This window comes from Poecile atricapillus, chromosome 21, assembly GCF_030490865.1.
Source record: "Poecile atricapillus isolate bPoeAtr1 chromosome 21, bPoeAtr1.hap1, whole genome shotgun sequence".
In the NCBI taxonomy this organism is placed as follows: Eukaryota; Metazoa; Chordata; class Aves; order Passeriformes; family Paridae; genus Poecile; species Poecile atricapillus.
The window spans coordinates 4,565,748-4,584,095 of record NC_081269.1 but is presented as its reverse complement, the minus strand read 5'-3'; the positions used below and the strand labels follow the sequence as shown (position 1 = coordinate 4,584,095).

At 42.8% G+C, this 18,348-nt stretch overlaps 1 protein-coding gene across 5 annotated transcripts in view; it reads left to right on the top strand.

Annotated features, from left to right (window-relative positions):
* Window positions 1-18,348, top strand: part of SPECC1 (sperm antigen with calponin homology and coiled-coil domains 1) — a 74,792-nt gene that overhangs the window by 32,299 nt on the left and 24,145 nt on the right. For 3 of the 5 annotated variants that reach the window (XM_058854406.1, XM_058854407.1, XM_058854408.1), the window contains 4 exons: window positions 7,327-8,885; window positions 10,688-10,895; window positions 11,512-11,585; window positions 11,899-12,077. In XM_058854406.1, the coding sequence (XP_058710389.1) occupies window positions 7,327-8,885; window positions 10,688-10,895; window positions 11,512-11,585; window positions 11,899-12,077 (2,020 nt within the window). Of the gene's footprint in view, window positions 1-7,326; window positions 8,886-10,687; window positions 10,896-11,511; window positions 11,586-11,898; window positions 12,078-14,197; window positions 14,260-15,572; window positions 17,037-18,348 lie in introns of those variants that run through there. The other 2 variants (XM_058854409.1, XM_058854410.1) reach the window with 2 other exon arrangements.

The following is an 18,348-nucleotide window of genomic DNA, read 5'->3' as shown; positions in this document are numbered from 1 at the left end:
ATCTGCTATTCCCTAATACTTTGTAATAAAATTTTTAGTTCTCTTTGGTCTCTTATTCTCCATCTCAAATATCAGTACCTGAGTCACTTTCCTACATTCTCCACAATGATTACATAGATCAAAATCTTTGCATTAAGCCTTTTAGCTCTTTCCTCCTTTTCCATTTTGTGTCTGTTCCACAGACAATGCAATCAGGGAGGCCAGACAGTCCAACAGGCCATTAAAATGATTCAGAAAAAAAGTTAATGTTTTAATTACTCTTAGTCTGTGTTTCCTAAGTGAGTAAAAGGCCCTACTGGAGCAGAAGCTTCTATATATAATTAGTGCTGGATTATCAAAACCACATTTGTTGTTCTGGAGCCATCTCCTTGCCTTTATTTAAAGCTAGGTGGAGTACAAGTGAACCTTCCCGAGGAGTTGCTGACCTGTGAAGGTGTTGGCTCTATGACTAACACTCTGCAAACAGACTGATTAATTCGGAAGAACCACGACTGGCCAAGCCTTGCTTTGCTTTGTTTGCTCCTGCATAAAAACCAAGTGGCAGGGAGCATTCTTTCTGTAGGACAGCCCTGAAAGAGATGGAGAATGGTGTGCTCCTGTCAGTTTTTGAGGATTATTCAAAGGAGTAGCCAGTACTGTTGTCATGGAAGAATGCTGACAGAGAACCCGTTCAGCTCATTCCCTTTGTGTACCAAGCAGATCAAACCATGATACTTTGCCACAGTACAATAGTGTCATTCTTTATCCTGACTTTTGCCTAAGCTGATGGTGAAGCAGAAGTTTCAGCCATTTCACTCTCAAATATGAAGTTCTAAACAGCTCAAGCAGTTTGAAAATATCCATAGGTGCTGGGTGGTGTCTCTTGCCACCTGCATCTCTTTGGAAAGCCAGCCTTTTGCATCCAGTCCTGCTCACATTTTAGCTCCCCAGGAGCTCTCAGGGCTGATTCAAATTTTCCTCATGGCTTGATTTAGTTGTGTGCATCCCTTCAGTATTTGTTACCAAGCTGTCCCACCATTCCTAGAGGTTTAAGGATGGGGCATCAAACAGTGTGGCAGAATGTGCAGGAATTTTGTCTCTGTAGGTTTTGTGTAGCAGTGCTGGTAAGGGCTGCTGTTATATCTGCCCTACTTCTCAATGTTTGCTTTTCCTCATGCCACCGTGAAATGTGTCAGTGTGTTTCCTGTTCATTAGGATATCAGCAGATCTCTGATCAGCAGGGAAGTTGTTTTTTAACTGTTTCATTTGCTTTAAACAAAGGGACAAAAAAAGGCAGGAGAAAATAGGGCATTTCAATAAAACAGATGTGTGCTGAAACCTTTTAATGAAAAAGTACTTTAAAGGAGTCAAGTGTACATCAATCCTTCCTCTGTGCTGTACAGACACCATTTCCCAAAGGACATCCCTTGCTGACTCTTAATCAGTCTCAGTATCAATCTGAGGATCAATGCTGGAACAGGGTGAAAGAGATCTGCCAAGTCCCCTGGGCCTTCAGTTAAGCTTTGAAATCTTAGTGGCTTATCTGCTTTTGAAAAATGGATTTGAAACACCAAGTTAATTAGGTTCTTGAAAACTTTACTCTGAGTTGACAAAGGAAGTCAGAGAACACATGCAGGCTCCCTGTAACATGTGGTGCTTTATCACAGTGAGTCAACAGAGAGTGTGGTGACTCCAAGCTAATGCTACTTTTGTGACTTGGCTGTGACTAAATTCACATTGATGATGTCATGAATCCCATATTAATCCATTGTGTTAAATTGTTCATTGTGGAGCTGGAAATCAGCTAAAGGGTACTTGGGTACTGGAGGAATTCTGAATATAGCACAAAAAACCTGGTGTTATCTGTAGTTTGTAAATCTGTGAAGGTCTGGCTGTTCAGTTCAATGTCTGGTGGCACTTAAGGTGTCTTCAGCCATCCCAGTTGCTTTGTCTGCCTCTGGAGCAAGGGACAAGTCTCTCTCAGGTGCTGCCAAATCTTTGAGTGCAGTGAAGGTATTTTAAATATACCTAAAGGTCATCTGAAATGGCACTAGACAGCTGTAGTTTGGTGTCATAAACCAGGTGAGATTAGGATACTCCTGTGACCCAGGTTTGTTTTACTGAGCAATTAAAAGTAGTACCAGGAGCTTTCCCAGGCAAGACTGAGCTCAGGGTACCTGCCTGCCTTGCCTGGCTGTCGCTGTGTGTTCCTGCTGCTGCTCCAGATCCTCAGCACATCCTGGCAAAGCCTGAGGAAGCGCTCTCAAGTCCAGGATCTGCTCAAGTCACAGCCAGAGGATGAGCTGAAAGCCAGAATTGATAAAAAGGACATATTTCAGCTAAACCACAAGTGCTAGAGCTCAATAAAATGAGCTCTATTGAACTCTATGAACTCTAAATCAGTGGGGTGGTTTAATAATTCTTTTTATTTGCTGTACAAGCATGGGCTGTTAATATTCCCTTTACTTAGCCATGGTGCTAAATGCTTCCAGCCCACTTGATTTATACTGACCTTTCCCTCAAGGAACCACTTCTTTATCTAAGGCTCAGGAGTTCTGTTTAGATGGGAAATTTTATTAAAATATCCTGGCACATGAGAACAGATTTCCAGAATGACAGAACCACCTCAGTCTTCTGTTGCCAGGGAAGCTTTGAGTTAATCCTTAATTTCTTATTGCAATCTCTTGTTTTGCTGTCCTTTCTGAGGTGGATTTAGGGATGACAGCCACGGGACAGTGAAATTGTTGATTTGTTGCAAGAGCAGGAGCTTGACTGAGAGCTGTAACATCCCTCGTGAGAGGACAAACTTGTCTGCAGGCAACAGTTTGCCTTTCTGAAATGTATGACTGAACATTACAGAGTGCTATGAATAGCTTTGTTAGTTATCCTGTCCTTGCAATTCAAATAAGGTATCCATTGTTTAAAAACATCACACCAAAGCTGCATCTGTCTCTGTGTTCTAGTCTTACATGACTGAAATGCTTTGTGAGATGACTCTGTGATCAGTGCTTAAATCACATCGCAGGAGGCTTAGTGCCTACTGAAACTATGGAACAGTGAATTACTGACATGGAATTTTGAATATGTCGAAGGAGAAACTGTATTTTTATTGTTGTTTGCTTAACAGATGACAGGACTAAAATTGAGGAATAAGGTAGTAAATGGAACATTCCCTGTTAACTCCACTGTGGAGCAGCAGAAAGCCATGGCATTAACCTTTGGGTTATTAATATGTTGATGGAGGCAAGGATTAAGAAAAGGGCAGGTTGTGGGACACAAATGGGACAAAGGCCAGAGGCAAATAATTTTGTATTGACTCCAGTACTAAAAAATAGATTCAAGGCAGAAATTAGAACATTTTTAAAGGTGTTTATGTAGTCAAATGTTGTCACTTCCCAAGTGGGATTATTCCTCTGCTCTGGGACTGGTGAAGCAGGTGTTTGAACTGTTAGTATAATTAAAGGTCTAATAAAATGAATGTAAATTCAAAGCTGAGGCTTTACTGCAGTGATATGTGCTATCTCAGAGCACATGGAATGTGGAGGCAGATAAATATATTGAATCTTCTTTCCATAATCTCACACGTGTCCCCAATGACTAGTAAAATGTTTGCTTCCTACTTCCCCTTACCCTGATACCACTGTAATTGCATTGGCTGTGCTGCCTGGATGTTACTTCTGAACAACAATCCTGTGTGTTTCACCTTGGAGGACTCAGAAATATTTTCCTCCATTCTATAATCCATTTTCTCCTGGTTGTGGATGTCCCTATGGCAGGTGCTGAGAGGTCAGATCAGAAATAGATTCTAATGTGGAAAAACTGAGGAGTAATCCTGATGCTTCTGCGAGAAACTTTGTAGCTGTGTTGAAAATGGGATTAAAATGTCAAAAGATCATTGGGGCCAACTTTTATCTCATTAAAGTGATACTTTGGCTTTTGACACCAGTGGGAAGTCAGGTGGTGCTCCCTGGCTGTGGAAAGCTGCACAGCAGGGTACAAACCCTGGTCCTAATCCTGATTTAGTGTGACCTTGGGTGAAGCGTTCCATTTCTCGTTGCTTCCCTGTCCTGTAACTTAATTATGTGTTTCAGAGAATTTGAGTTAAATAGCTGTTAATGTTAAAGCACTTAGAGAATTATAAGTTCTATCTATTGTTGCAGTTTAATGCCTCACACCTGAGAAGTACAGCTGAAAATGGAGAAGTTTTTACTGGGCACCCAGGTGAGGAACACAGTGATGAGGTGACCTCCACTGAGATTCAGGGCTGGTTGTTTTTCTCTCCCCTGCTCCAAACCAGCAGCACTTGCCAAGCAATGAAGTTCTGTGTGATTCCAACCACTGAAAGCAGCAGCTTAAGTCAGTATTATCAGTATATCCATGTATTGGATGCAGCAGCCTGGGAGGCACTTGTCTGTCTGGAGTCTCCCACAGCCCATCACCACACTGGGGCCACTTAATTGGGTCACCAGGGGGACTTGCACAGCCCTCAATGCAGTTCCTGCCTATGGAGCCTGGGGCTGTGGCATTGGCAGTCACTGGCAACCACTGCACTGCTCAATTCCAAGGTCATTGGGAGGTGGTTGCCCATAAAATAGATTTTAAAGTAGTGTTTATACTTGGTTTGGTGTTTTGTGATCAACACATGCACTTAGAACTTTTTCTTTTTTGGGGGTTGCTTGTGACTTTTTAGTGTTGTGTGGTGCTTGTGGAGAGTGGAGTGGAGAAAACATATGTGTTTTTACACTGTGAAAAAACCAGGTTGGTTAATGGTTATTGATGGCTAGCAAATGCTTTGTGATTTATGACAGAACAAGTCAGCAGAGCATGGAGTCTTGCAAAACACGTGAAGCACATTGAGTAAGCTCAAGGCTTGCACTGGTTGGCAAACTGGTGGAGTACAGATAATCCCAGTTAAATATCATTAATTGTTATCCTTATGCATATGTCTTCCATTGTTCAGGATCAGGTTGCAGTTGTCATCTGATGGTGATTAGAAACGTGCTGGCATCACTACAAGTGCAGAGTGTCTCCTAGGAAAAGGTGGTTTCCTTAGTGCCAAGCAATTTGTACTAATGTGTAATTGCCTCATTATTTCTTGTAATATACAGAATATCACCCACTATTTATAGAATACTGCTTAGTCATGTGCTGACCAGTTGACAGTCATGTTATTGAACTGGTTTGGGCATGAAAAATGTTTTTCAGAGCACTTGCTTTTGTCATAAAATTCTGTGTGAAAGGTAGAAAAACCTTTCAGCCACCCCTTAGGCTCCATTCAAGAATATTTCTGATCATTTGTAATGTAGATTTTATGTCTTAGAACTGTAATATTGTTCCAGCTTGTGTGAAAACTGCTTCAGTGTGCTGGACACTCGTCCTGCTCCATGGTCAGGATCCATTCAAGTGCTTTCCCACCAGGGGTTCACCTGTGCCTCTCTCTGAGCAGGGAGGGGCTGTCCTGGGTCCTTGGGATTTCTCTGCTGGAAGTCACATCACATCATGGACCTTTCATTTTTTCCTCCTGTTTTCCTCCTGTCCTTCATCTCCTAGTGTTGGCTGCATGGAACACCATGAGCTTTGCTCCTGTGCTGATCTCACTCTGGATGCATTTTACAGCTGCCAGATGCTGGCAGTTGTGTTGGGAATGGGGATGATCCATGAGCCTTTGGCTCTGACAAGGAGAATTCCCATCTCCGCTTTTGTGGTGTTTTCCAGCGGAGATCCCGGAGCTGTGCTGTCCCCTCCAGCTGTAGGTGTCTGAATGAAGCTGTGTGGGCCTGGCTGTCCCTGGATCTCTTCCCAAAAACACTGGAGCCTTTGTGTTCGGCCTCACCGTGCCCCTGCCATGACAGAGGCTCTCTGTGCTCTCCTGCCAGCGCTGGCCGGGTTCAGGGGGCTTTTCTTCAGCTGCTCTTTGTCTCGGGGTGCAGAGTGTGTGTGTGTTTGGGGGGGGAGGAGGAGGAGGGGCTCCTGTTTGTGTGGGCTTTATAAACCCAGTGCATTCTTCAAAAGAGATGCTGAGCAAATGGGGTGGTGTTAATGTTAACCCTTCCTGCCCCGCACCACTGCAGGCTGTGGGAGGGTGATGAGGTTGCTGTGTAAGGCAGGGAATCTGCTCCCCTTTGCTCTTAATGCTCTGATTTTCTGTGAATGCTGCACATGTGTGTCGGCAGAGAGCCTCCAAAATGTGGGGAGATTGAATTTGTTCTAGGATTTCATCCCCCAGAGTCCTTCTGGAAGTTGTTTTTGTTGCAAACACTGGCTCACTAGCCCTTTCTGTTTGCATAACTCACTCTTGCATCCTGTTTATGTGGCTATGTTGGACAACATCTCCTCATTGTGCTCTATCCCCACACTTTATGGTCCTGTAATTTATGGCTTTTCCTTTTTAATAAGGTCCTGAATTTTCAGGAGGATTTTCTTAAATTCATGGTGTTGTCATTTGTAGTGGCATGTCATACCTTCCCTTTGAAACAGCTTCTTTTCTTTAACCAGCTTGTTACAACTACCATGCTTCACATGTCTCTTATTTAAGTTTCTTCAGTGCCCGGGGTCCTGTGTTTCAAGAGAGCTTTGAAAGATGGAAATCAACAACTCATAACTTAATTTCCCTTGTAATCACATAATGCTTTGCATTGTTGGTTGGTGGGGAAAAAATCCAGCCAAGAACCAAGCAGAACAGCATCAACTCTCTAACCTCCTTTTGCTCCTCTTCCATAAGAGGATGGGAATTTAGAACTTGGAAAATCTCTCATCCATCTGTGCAAGAAGCTGCAGCAACACAATTGTCTTAGTGTTGGAAGTGCCAGGAGAATTTTATATTTCACTGAATCTGTGCTCAACATAAATGTTTCAGTCCTTCTTTTGTGATGATCTGCTTAAATAGAGTATAATGTAAATAGTTTAATGTATGATAAAAATACATTTTTTTCAAAGGTAGTATCTTTTCTTAAGTTACTGAACAGTTCCCCAGAAATTATTAGGATTACATACAGCATTTTAAAAAGTAGTGTGAAGAACATTTATTTCAAATAATTAATATCCTTATATCTTCACATCAGTATAATTAATAGGGGTTGTAGCTCATGTATTACAATATTTACATATTATGTTATTACACTGGGAAAAAGTTTACCAGGCTGTGTTCTTAGCAGGGGATGGGAAAAGAAGAAATGCAGAATAATACAAGCCTTTGAAACATGAATCCACACAATCAGTCATGACTAAACCTATTCAAAAACACTCAGGTGTTTTTTTCCAGGACTGCTCTAGGCTGCAGCATTGTTGATGTGAAACTTGTTTTCTTCATGCAGTAACTCAAATTTGCTTCACCCTTTGTTCCTCAAGGAGCAGTTTCGGCTGCGAAGCGCACAGGGATCCCAGCACCCCGGGAATTGTCCTCATCCGTGTCCAGGGAGAGAGCTGTGCTGCGTGGTCAAACCAACACCAGGAAAACACAGCCCAGCCCCACCTCTTCTGCTGCACCAACTCCTACCAAACACGTGCGCCCCACCAGCAAATCCAAGCAAGAGAATGAAACTGGTGACAAGGCTGTTCTGGAATCTCAGGTTAAAGAACTCCTGGCAGAAGCAAAGACGAAAGATTCAGAAATTACCAGACTTCGTTGTGAGTTGAAGAAATGCAAAGAGAAAGGGTCACTCAATGCTGACGGAATGGGTGCTTCCAACCAAAATTTAGAAACAGTATCACCTGTTGACATAGATCCATTAATAAGAACCCTTCAGGAGAAAAACAGGACGTTCCAAAAAGAGCTTGCTAGCCTGGGAGAAGAAAACCGTGCTTTGAAAGAAAAATTGCTTTATCTGGAGAACTCCCCTCTCTCAGACACAACCACAAGCAGTGGAGGCAACAGCAGCCTCCCAACCCCAACTACTCAAGAGTCGAGTTTTGGAAGCCCATCCCAGAACGTATCGAGGGGAGAAGCGGAGGAGCACAGGCAGCACGTGAACGGGGGCGCCCTGCGCAATTCTGGCTCTTCCAGCAGCGATGTCACCAAAGCCTCCCTGTCACCCGACGCGTCCGACTTCGAGCACATAGCAGATGTACCTTCCAGGCCCGCATCTGCCAGCAGCAACCACTTCAAAGGCTCCAAGTGCTCCACTGCAGGGAGTTCTCCAAACAATATTAGTGACCTCTCTGTTGCATCTCTTACAGAAAGAATACAAAAGATGGAGGAGAACCACCACAGCACAGCAGAAGAGCTGCAGGCCACTTTGCAGGAGCTGTCGGATCAGCAGCAAATGGTGCAGGAGCTGACAACAGAAAATGAGAAACTGGTGGAAGAGAAAGCTCTCCTGGAGACTTCCTTCCGTCAGCACAGAGATAGAGCCGAGCAGCTGAGCCAGGAAAATGAGAAGCTCATGACTCTCCTCCAAGAGAGATCCAAGAATGAAGCTCAAGAGGGGAAGATCCTCGAACTGGAACAGAAATGTGCAGAAGTTCTTGAAAAAGCACAATTTGAAAGAGAGAAACTACTCAACATTCAGCAACAGTTGACCAGCAGCTTGCGAAGCTTAGAAAGGGAGCATCAGGATGCCCAGCAGGTGATAAAAAGCCTGAGAGAAGAAAATGAGAAGCTGCTTAAACTTCTGGAAGGGGAACAGCAGAGCAACAGCACAGTGACAAAAAGTCTGGAGGACTGTAAAATTGCCTTGGAAGGTCTGAAAATTGAGAATGGCTCTCTCAAAAGTCAACTGGAGAATGAGAAACAAAAGGCTGCAGAAATCAATGTGATGGGCTGCACCTCTGACAACTCTGAGGTGCAGGAGATGCTCAAAGTAGCCCATGCAGAAAAAGCTCAATTAGAAGCCTCTTGCACTGAGCTGAAACAAGAGCTGCTGAAGGCAAATGGTGATCTGAAGCACATTCAGGGGCTGCTCTCTAAGGTAAAGAAGTAACAGCTTTAAATAAAATATCCTTTTATAAATAGGTTGGTCTTTACATTGTTATTGAGCCATTGATTGTAAGTTTCCAGGATTTAAATTATATGATTAGGTCTGAATAGAAGCTGGGATTATATGATATTGTCTCAGTTTCTGCTGATATATTCATATTTTCTCAGAAATATATATTAGCATATCTGTATTTATAAATTCATAACTATTTCATCCTAATACCTTCTGTAGTAATATATAGTATCTCTTTTAGTAAATAGAATTAGAATTGGAGCAAAGAGCAGATCAATAAAAAGTCACTTTGATATGACGTGAACAAATAGTGTAATAGTCACTTGCTAATCAGATGAGAAGAAAGGCATAAATAGTTAGCTGTGAAAAATGAATTCTGAATAATGAATCACAATTAATTAGCAGTGGAGTATAGGTGTCATTGGTCATGCAAACACAAGGACATGAGTTAATGCTCAAGGAAGCTGATAGGGGCAGCAACATGGCTGATGATGCACAGTCAATCTTCAGATGAGATCATTTCCATAGAACAGATATTTTTACCAAAAAAAAAAAAAAAAGGGAACACTCTGTTTTGGGATAGGTAAAGTAACAGAAAAAATATTTTAGAACAATCTACCTCATTTGTGAGTTCACAGCTTTGCTCCAAACAAGCTTAAGCAAGTTACTGTCCCTGTTTTCTGTGTGGCCCTGGCTGTTCAGAGGAGCTGCAGTGTGAGTTGTCATTCAACAAGTGTTAATAAAGCAGAAGCAGTGATTATGTCCTGGTGCTGTGGAAGGAGTGAGAGTATGCAGCCTTTCCTGTATGGGGAAGGGAGCATGAGAGGAATGATAAAATTGGCTGCAGAGGAAGAGAGCATTGCCAAAAAGCGCCTCCATGGTTTGAGTGATTTAGAAAATCCAGATGTCCTTTCAGCTGAAATAGGTGACCACAGCAAATGCAGTTAGTAGAGGAAGCTCCCATGTGCCTTCTGGAGCTGCAGTTCACGAAGAATAAGTAAAAAACTGCTGAGTGCTCAGACTCTACCAAACTTTTTATTGTTTGGTTTGGAAACCACAGATTACCCTCTTTTTACTCGTCCCTTCCCTCGAATTAAGCTGTTTTGAATCATTGGCTATTTGTGACACCCAGACAAGACCACAGGCTTCTGTAAGGCTGCCCTGCAGTGTGAGGCTGTGCCAGTGCTTCTCACTGAATTGGCAGCCTGCACCTTTTCCATAACTTGTTTATAGTCAGGGAGCTCTCCTCAAACCTGGAAGCATTGATCAGTGGGCTGAGCCAACAAACTGAAGTGCAGCAGAGTCCTCCTTCAGTGATTCCAGATGTCTCATATCCAGAAATACACTTATCTGCAGTAGCTGGCTCTGCTGTGTGTGTTTTCACAGTCCATTGAGAATGCACATGGTAAAAGCAGCAAATTGTTAATGTGGATCATCAGCCTTGGCCCTGAGATAGTGATATCACTTTCATAATGTGCTACAGAAATAGATGTGGAACTTTCTGGGAATATAATTCCTCCCTGTTCATTAACTGCAGACATTGGTTAGGAATTGTGGTCATCATATAGAAAATTTAATTTCCTTTGCAGCATCTTGTATTATCTTTATTGCCAGGAAAAAAACCTGACATTCATCGCTCATCTCTGCTTCCTGAGACTCTCATTTTCATTGAAACTGTGTGTACACAGTGCTTAAATCCACAAGGTGCCCAGTAAAGTCTCTAATGAGTGAGATCTCCTAAGAAATAAAGACAAACTTGCAGCTTTTTTCCTCCCTCCCAGGCTGAGAATGAGTATGGTCAGCTGAAGGAGGTGTGTGACCGACAGGCTGAGCAACTGAGCAGAACCAGCCAGAAGTTGCAGGAGAAGACATCAGAGAATGAAGCAGATATCAAAAACCTGAAAGAGACCATTTTTGAGTTGGAAGACCAGGTGGAACAACATCGTGCTATCAAACTCCACAATAACCAGCTCATCAGTGACCTAGAAAGTAGGTGGAGCTGGAAAAAAGGATTTAAGTGAATTTGAATTTATTTGGAGGGGGTTGCACAGGTGGGAGGAGGTCTGTCCTTTACAAATATTCCAGTTTTGGATATTCCCTCTGTTCATGCATAAAAGTACTGTTTTAACAGAGAATGCTATAGATGGAATATTAGAGACCATCTCCCAGCCTCATTCTTCAGTGAAGGAAGTATTGCCCGTTCCAGAAATTGGACTTACTGGACTTTTATTAGAGTTTCTAGGGCAAAGCACTGGGAAGAGCAGTAAAGTTGAGGCTGCTGTGGACAGGGAGCTGCCACCTGGTGGAACCAGTGGCTGTTCCACACATCAGTGATCCCTCGGGATGGGTGTGCTGAGTAAGTGAATCCACGGGGGATTATTTAAATTTCAGTCTGGTTTAATACCTGAAAATAATGAGATATTTTAGAGATGTTTAAGTACCAGATCTACTGTTAGTTCCATTCCTGATCATTGACAGTGTCTTAGTTCGGTTCAGTCTACTTTAGTGGCATTACCAGAAGCAAAACCGAATCAGCTGCTCTGCTCTCCCTTCCTCACTTCCACTGTTGCCCTTATGTGTTTAATAATCTTTTTACATTTCCTAGGTAAAGCAATGAAGCTGGAAGAACAAAAACAAGATACAGAGAGGCAGCTGAAGGCTCTCACTAAGCAAATGAAGGTAAGATTTAAGTTCCAAGACAAAGCTAAGCTGAGCTGTTATTGCGATACTGGCATTGTGTTTTCCTAGAACAAAGAGCAGAAATTCTTTCTGTACCCTTTAAGTCTTCATTCTCTTCACTTTGGACTTCTTGGCAGTACTGGAGTGGAAAGCTTAGCATGAGTTTCTTAGGCAAAATTTTTGGTAGTATAAAGAGGCGAGTGTTTAGTTTGACCTGGCACCACCTTAAAATTGTGGGGAAATCCTGGTTGCTTGTGATCATTGGAATGGGTGTGTTTTTACAACAATTTGGGGTTCTAATTGCTCCTTCCAGGAGGACACAGAGGAGTGGAGGCGTTTCCAGGCTGACCTGCAGACTGCAGTGGTTGTAGCCAATGACATTAAGTGTGAAGCTCAGCAGGAGCTCCGTGTGGTGAAGAGGAAGCTGCAGGAGGAGGAGGAGAAGAGTGCCAGACTGCAGAAGGAGCTGGATGAAGTGAAGGGCAGCAACAGGTTGGTTGTTTACCATTTTCCAAAGCCAAGGCTTGATCTGTGTGCCTGCTAACACGCATGCAAGCAGAGTTTTGTCAGTAACTATTTGCTGGCTTGGATGTGCATCTCGTCTGTAACTCTTCTGGCAGATTTTGTTGTCTCTTATTCTAAGATGTTTCTGTTCTTTTTTCTTTTTGGCAGTCTAGTTCTGTCAGCTAAGCCATGAAGGTTTTAATCAGCAAATATTAAGTAGTAACAATTGCCAATATCCTCTGATAGCTTTGCTCTTAATATGGTGATGCCTTTATAACTCTGTGCAGCTGTATTCAACCATCTGTGGAAGGGTTGGTTGGGCACAGATATTCCATGCAGATGTATTAAACCATCTGTGGAAAGATTGGTTGGGGTACAGATATTCCAGAAGAGAACTTCTTAACCTGAAGGAAGTCAATGAAGAAAGACAAAGTAACACAAGCAGTTATCTGTTCATCAGAAATATGTGTCAAATTAATTTTACCCCTCTAGATTTTGCCTTTTAATCTCTCTCCTGGTAAATTCACAGCCATTGGCAGAATGGCCACAGGAACAGGGAGAATCCTGTAATTTCTTTCAGGTGAAATAACAGTCCAGCTCTGCATTGCACTTATTTGCTCACAGTTTTTCACTCAGGAGTTTCACAGCAATTGTACAGTAGAAGGGACTAAAATCATGGGAGAGCTTTTTTTGTGGAGGTGTATGGATCAGAATGTCTGGATTGAACAAACAGAAGAAGTTATTTTCAGAAAATAAAGGAATGTTTTTGGGCTCCAGTTTCATTAGCAGAGTCCCAAGTGGATGCAAAGAAAAGCTGTTACAGACTATGTACAGACAAAATGATTACCAGACAGTATTTAAGGTTCTGGGCCCTGTTTCCATTCCTAATTTGTTCTTAATGAAATTTCTCTTGTTGAAAGCAAGGTTCCTGTGTGAGGGTGGGGAATCATATGCTCATAGCTTTCCCTCTGTATTATTTTGGCTTTTCAGATATATTTGTCAATACCAAATGAATAGAAGATGACTTGCTAATTTGCAAACTGGAATATTTATCTTCCATCTACAAGGAACACTATCAGCTCTTTGGTATAAGAAGCCTGAGCTGCAAATACTCCTTTTTAAATTGGAGCCCCAGAATCCATACAGCTGTAGTTCCAGGAGGAAGTGTTCAGTCATGTATTTAATGGAGTCAGTTTTGGCTTTGTGTCTCCCTCTGTGTCACACACACATGGATGTGTCTGTCTCTGTGTCATGTTGGCTCTCTGTGTAGCTTGCTTTGAGTATTGCCTTGGTCATGGAGCCAGATATGCCGTCTGCAGAGAGCAATATTGATTCTCTTTCAAAGGCAGGTAATGAAAACAAATTCTGCATCTGTCAGGATAATTAATTTGACTCTCAGAGTGTGCAAAGTGTCTGTACTGGGTAGCATGGGAAACATAATGAAGCCTTTGGAAGTCCCTGTCTAAACAAACCAGTGATCAGCAGCTAAATACTGGAATTTTAAAGCTCTACCGACCTATGAAACAAATTCCTCAAGTCACCAAAGCTCCTGCTGAGAGCCAGTTCTACATTTCCAGATATTTTTGAATTCCTGAGGTCTCTGTCTCCACCAGCTTCCTTCACCCAGGAAGTTCTGGGGGTATTTTTGCTGTCACTTTGTCAGCTTGTCACAAATGTCACTGCTCCGAATGAGCAGTAGGTTCTGGTGCCTGTGGTGATTTTGATGTGTTCTCAGCACTGGTGGAAGCAGTTTGTAGCATGATACCTTAACAGAGTCTATAAAATATTCCTCATGTTTGTTAATGCTGAGCAGCTGCACGCTCAGCTGAATGTCTGACAGTCCCTAGTGAAAGTTTTCTGTCTGATTTTTAAGCTCTTATTGGAAAATGTACCTTCCAAAGAGCTTGCTACTCAAGGGTTTTTGGCAAAATCTCAGCCATCTCTTGAGGGTCATTAGACTCCACCTCATAAATTCATCTTGAAGCCAGTTTATCTCCTACAACATCCTGCCATTTTAATGTTTGCCTGTGGCTGCCTGAGTTCCTGCCTCGAAGTTTGATTTCACCGTTACGTTCCTCTAATCAGACAAAAAGTCATTTTTGGTTTAGGAACAGCCAAAGAACTTGCAGAAAAAATCCTGATGAGGTCATCAAAGTTCAACTGAATGAAGGTAAGAGCCTCCCAAAGGCATCTTTAACACAGATTAAATGTCTAATTCTATGACTAAGAATGTTGGGGGGAGGTTGGACAAGTATCAACCAAATGGAATAAGGGAAAAAGGAGTTAACTTGTCCCAAGTTGGCACTGGTTCAAACTACAAATTGATTAACCTGTGCTTCAGGCAGTCTTCTATGATATTTTACATCCTAATTAATGTTATTTCTCTGCAGTAAAATGCAGAACCTTCCAATCTACTGTTGTGTAGCTGTCTCCTCACAGGTAGTGGAGATTGAAGTTAAATAGTCTCCATCCTTGGAGGTTTTCAAGACCAGACAGGATAAGATCATGAGAAAAAGTTCTCAAGGTCTTGCTTTGACTCTTTGGCTTCAAATTTTCAAGATGATTTTGGCACTAAAACATTATGTGATTTGAACCAAGAACATGGAGGGAAGACAGCTGGGCCAGGAGTAGTACTTAGAGAAATTAAATCTGTAATTAAATGAGCAACTTCTTAGAATAATAAAAAAATTAACCAGATCTTCAAATGGAAGCCTAAGCTGAATGTTGTGATGCATCCCACTAATATGCTTCTGTTTTTCCTTCTAAAGTCTCCAATGCCACAGCATGGCAGTGTCACATGCTTTTCTCCTGGAAATGAGCTTGTACTCCGTGTATTAAACCCCACTGTCAGTCTGTATGTGCTGATGTGCTGCTCATTTGTGCCTGCGTTTGCAGCTGTTCTGTCTCACAGAGGTTTGAGAGTTCACTCTGCTCTCACAGCAAGCATAGGAGGATGCCAGAGCAGGGCTCTCAGAGCAGTGTTTGCCCCTCAGAATTGTTTGGAGTGGGGAGTTGGGTTTGTTAGAGAGTTCTTGGTGGGTTCTTTGTACACTGGATGAGATCATCCCATCCCCTTTAGTGCAAGGACCCTGAAACTGGCTGAGGTAGAGCAGCCTGCAGCAGCCTGGATGGGTCCATGTACACCTTTTGAGTGAATACTCTGAAATGACCAGAGGAGAGGAAAGCCAGGAACACTCCCATGCCTGTCCTGCATTGACTCCCTGGTTGTAAATAATTAATTTCTTCCTATCTGAGCGACATAGATTTATTTTGTATTTTGTACTGTTGTTGCTCGTCACATCTCAAAGCCAAATTGGTGGAGTGTTAAGGCACTTCTTTAGCTGTTCTAGCCACACCACTAGTGTTTCCCTGACTCTCCCTAATTTAGAGATGATGGGATGATATAAAATAGAGAGCTGTACCTCAGGGTGGGCATGGTGTGACTTTCCATAACCTCCCTGACTGCTGTCTGTCTCTCCACAGGTGCCTGATCGCTGCCAGCTAACAGCCCTGAAAGGAGGCACAGCCAGGCCTGTGATACACTGCAGGACTTGCCTTCAACTCCCAGCTGAAAAAGGGAAGTTTCAATTCAATTCAATTTCAATTCAAGAAAGCACCTTCAAAATTCAAGTGTGTTGCAAAGTGTGAATGCTCAGGTCCACCTCTTCCCCATGGGCAGGAGCCTCTCTCTTTGTTTCAGAAGGTTTCTTTCTTCAGAAGACACCAGAAGGCAGAAGAAGTTCTGAATTACTCTAAATCCAGCTAAGCCATAAGAAGTAATCACAGAGATTTGGGGATCTGAAATAACTGAGAGCTTTTTTTTTTGAGGGATGGGGCTATTTTCCTGGAAACAGGCATTCAAATGTGCCATTTTAACTTTAAGCAAAACTCAAACTGAGTGTGTATGTCTGATTTATAAAATTTAATGGCATATACATAAGTTCTCCATGTAATATTATATTCTGTGATCTATCTCTGTGTGTCTAAATACATGTAAGAGAACAGATGGTTTGTACAGACACACACACCTGGGGATAGGTCACTGAAATCCAGCAGCAAAACTGAGTGGAAACACGGATTTACTCACTCATGCTCTGCTGGTTTCAGATTTTCCCTCTTGCATTGACAAGGCACTCGCCACTGGGTGGCACGGCCGACCCGGCGGTGCTGGGAAGGGACAACCATGGAGCATGTCCTGCTGTGACCTTCCTGGAGAAAGTTCCCTGCGAGGTTTGTCCTCCTGTAAGAACTGCACGTGGAGAGAGCAGAAGGAAAGGAAAAGAACATATCAAGCCCCTAGTAAACACCCTCTCAGAAAGGAGTCGTTCTCATGCCTTTAACTCAGGTGAAGTATATGATGATCAGGGAGAACTTGAAGTTCAGCTCTGCAGCCAGAGACGCCTGGACAGCTTTCCATGGATGCTGAGGAGAAACTCAGAGATTACCATCTCTACCAGGAGCTTCTCAAGATTTCTTCCAGGACTGGAATTCTGTGTTTTGGCTGTGGGATTTCTGTCCTTCTGAATGTGAAGACCTAGCAAGGGCCTGGTGTGGGAGCAGGCTGAGCTAGTGGAGAATTCCACAGGATGTCCTGGCTGTGACGTGGCCCCCGCCTTTGTGCCGTGCTACTGGAGTGTTTGCCTACATGCACACTTGTGTTGCCTTTCTCTGCTGTGCTGGCAGCTGTTGAATGTTGGTTTTTATGTTTAAGAAATATACATTGAAGTGCCAAATAAATGTTTTAAGTGTTTGGAATTGCTTGCTGCCTGCCCTTGGCCTCTCTTCTATTCTGTGCAGCGTGTGTCTCTTCTCTGTGTGCCTTGGAGTTCGGGAGGAGTCACAATGACAGGAACTATGTCAAAGATGAGACTGGGGAGTCATTATTTCTGAAAATGTGGTTCTATGGTCTTAGACCTCCTGTAACAGTCATCAGAGCAGTTTAGAGATTTTACAAATATGAGAAGGCTGAATTTGCCAGAAATCTGTACATTAAGACCAGAAAGGCTTGCACCTTGTCAGTCAGTTGTCCACATATTTCAAACCTAGAAAACAAGGAAACTCACTCTTGCTGTTAGAGAAAAGCTCTCTGCATCTGCTTCTCTCACCAGTGAATGAATGAAACTCAGCAGTGGTTTTGTGAAAGGGACTGCACATTTTAATTCCTTTGTGGCTCCAGTGCTTTGCTTCCTCCTGGAGCTGTTCTACTTCAGCCAGCTGCACATGCAGCATTTATCTGTGTGAACCATTCATTCTTGTTTCCAAGAAAGCATACAGCAATTGGTGACATTTTGTTCAAATCCCTCATTTTTTGTAGCAGAACTTGTGTAGTCTCTTGGATGCCCTAAGATGTGTGAAGCTGAAGAAATTCTGTGCATAAGGAGGAGTCATTTTGGATTTGAAGTTATGGCTTATCATTAATCTTTCTAATTTGTGCTCTGTCCCCTTGAATTAGCTACTGCAAGTTAAGCTCTTGCTGTTCTGCTTCTCTCTTAAGAAGCCCATCTCTGTACACACACGTGCATCCCCCTGTCACACAGATTTTTCTTTTTAAGGTTAAGTGCTCACCAGTTTCATCTCTCCATTGCTTGTTGGCTGGAATGTGTTGTTTTAGCTGAAGCAAGTAGCTCTCAGGACTATCATTCTTACCTTTCATGCCAAGGTTTGCAGCATGGGAGGCCTCAGTTTTCTGTTGTGATTGTATTTAATCAGGGAGGTTGTTTCAGGCTGCCTATTACACATACACAGATGGAAGATTACAGGAAGTATCCTAAAAACAAAATTTGAAACTGGTTGTACCTCTAGCACTTGAATCCTCATAAAGACAGAATGATGGCACCTGAATTCTCAGTGGACTCTTTCTGTGGCACAGGGGCTGGTCTAGCTACTCTCTTTAACATATTTGCATCCTTTTGCAGTCAAAGGCCAGACTGAAAGTGCAATAGATTGCACTGGGTGGTTTGGGATCTTGAGGCAGAAATTTATCCTTCCTTCCTACTTTGCTAGAAGCAGGACTTGTTTAGCTTTTGTGGTTTGTGTAACTCAAGTGCAGATGCTGTCACCTGCTGATTTGTTGTTTATGCTTTATGAACCACAGAACAAGGAGTCAAGGCTGGAACTTAAGGCTAGCCAAACACTGGCTCATTCGCAGCTCAGTGAATCTTACCCAGTCTGCCTTTCCTCTTTATTGGATTAAATGAGATTGGAACTGAAATGGCTTTTTCTCCAGCCATCTGCCTTTGCAGGCTCCCCTGGCCCACAA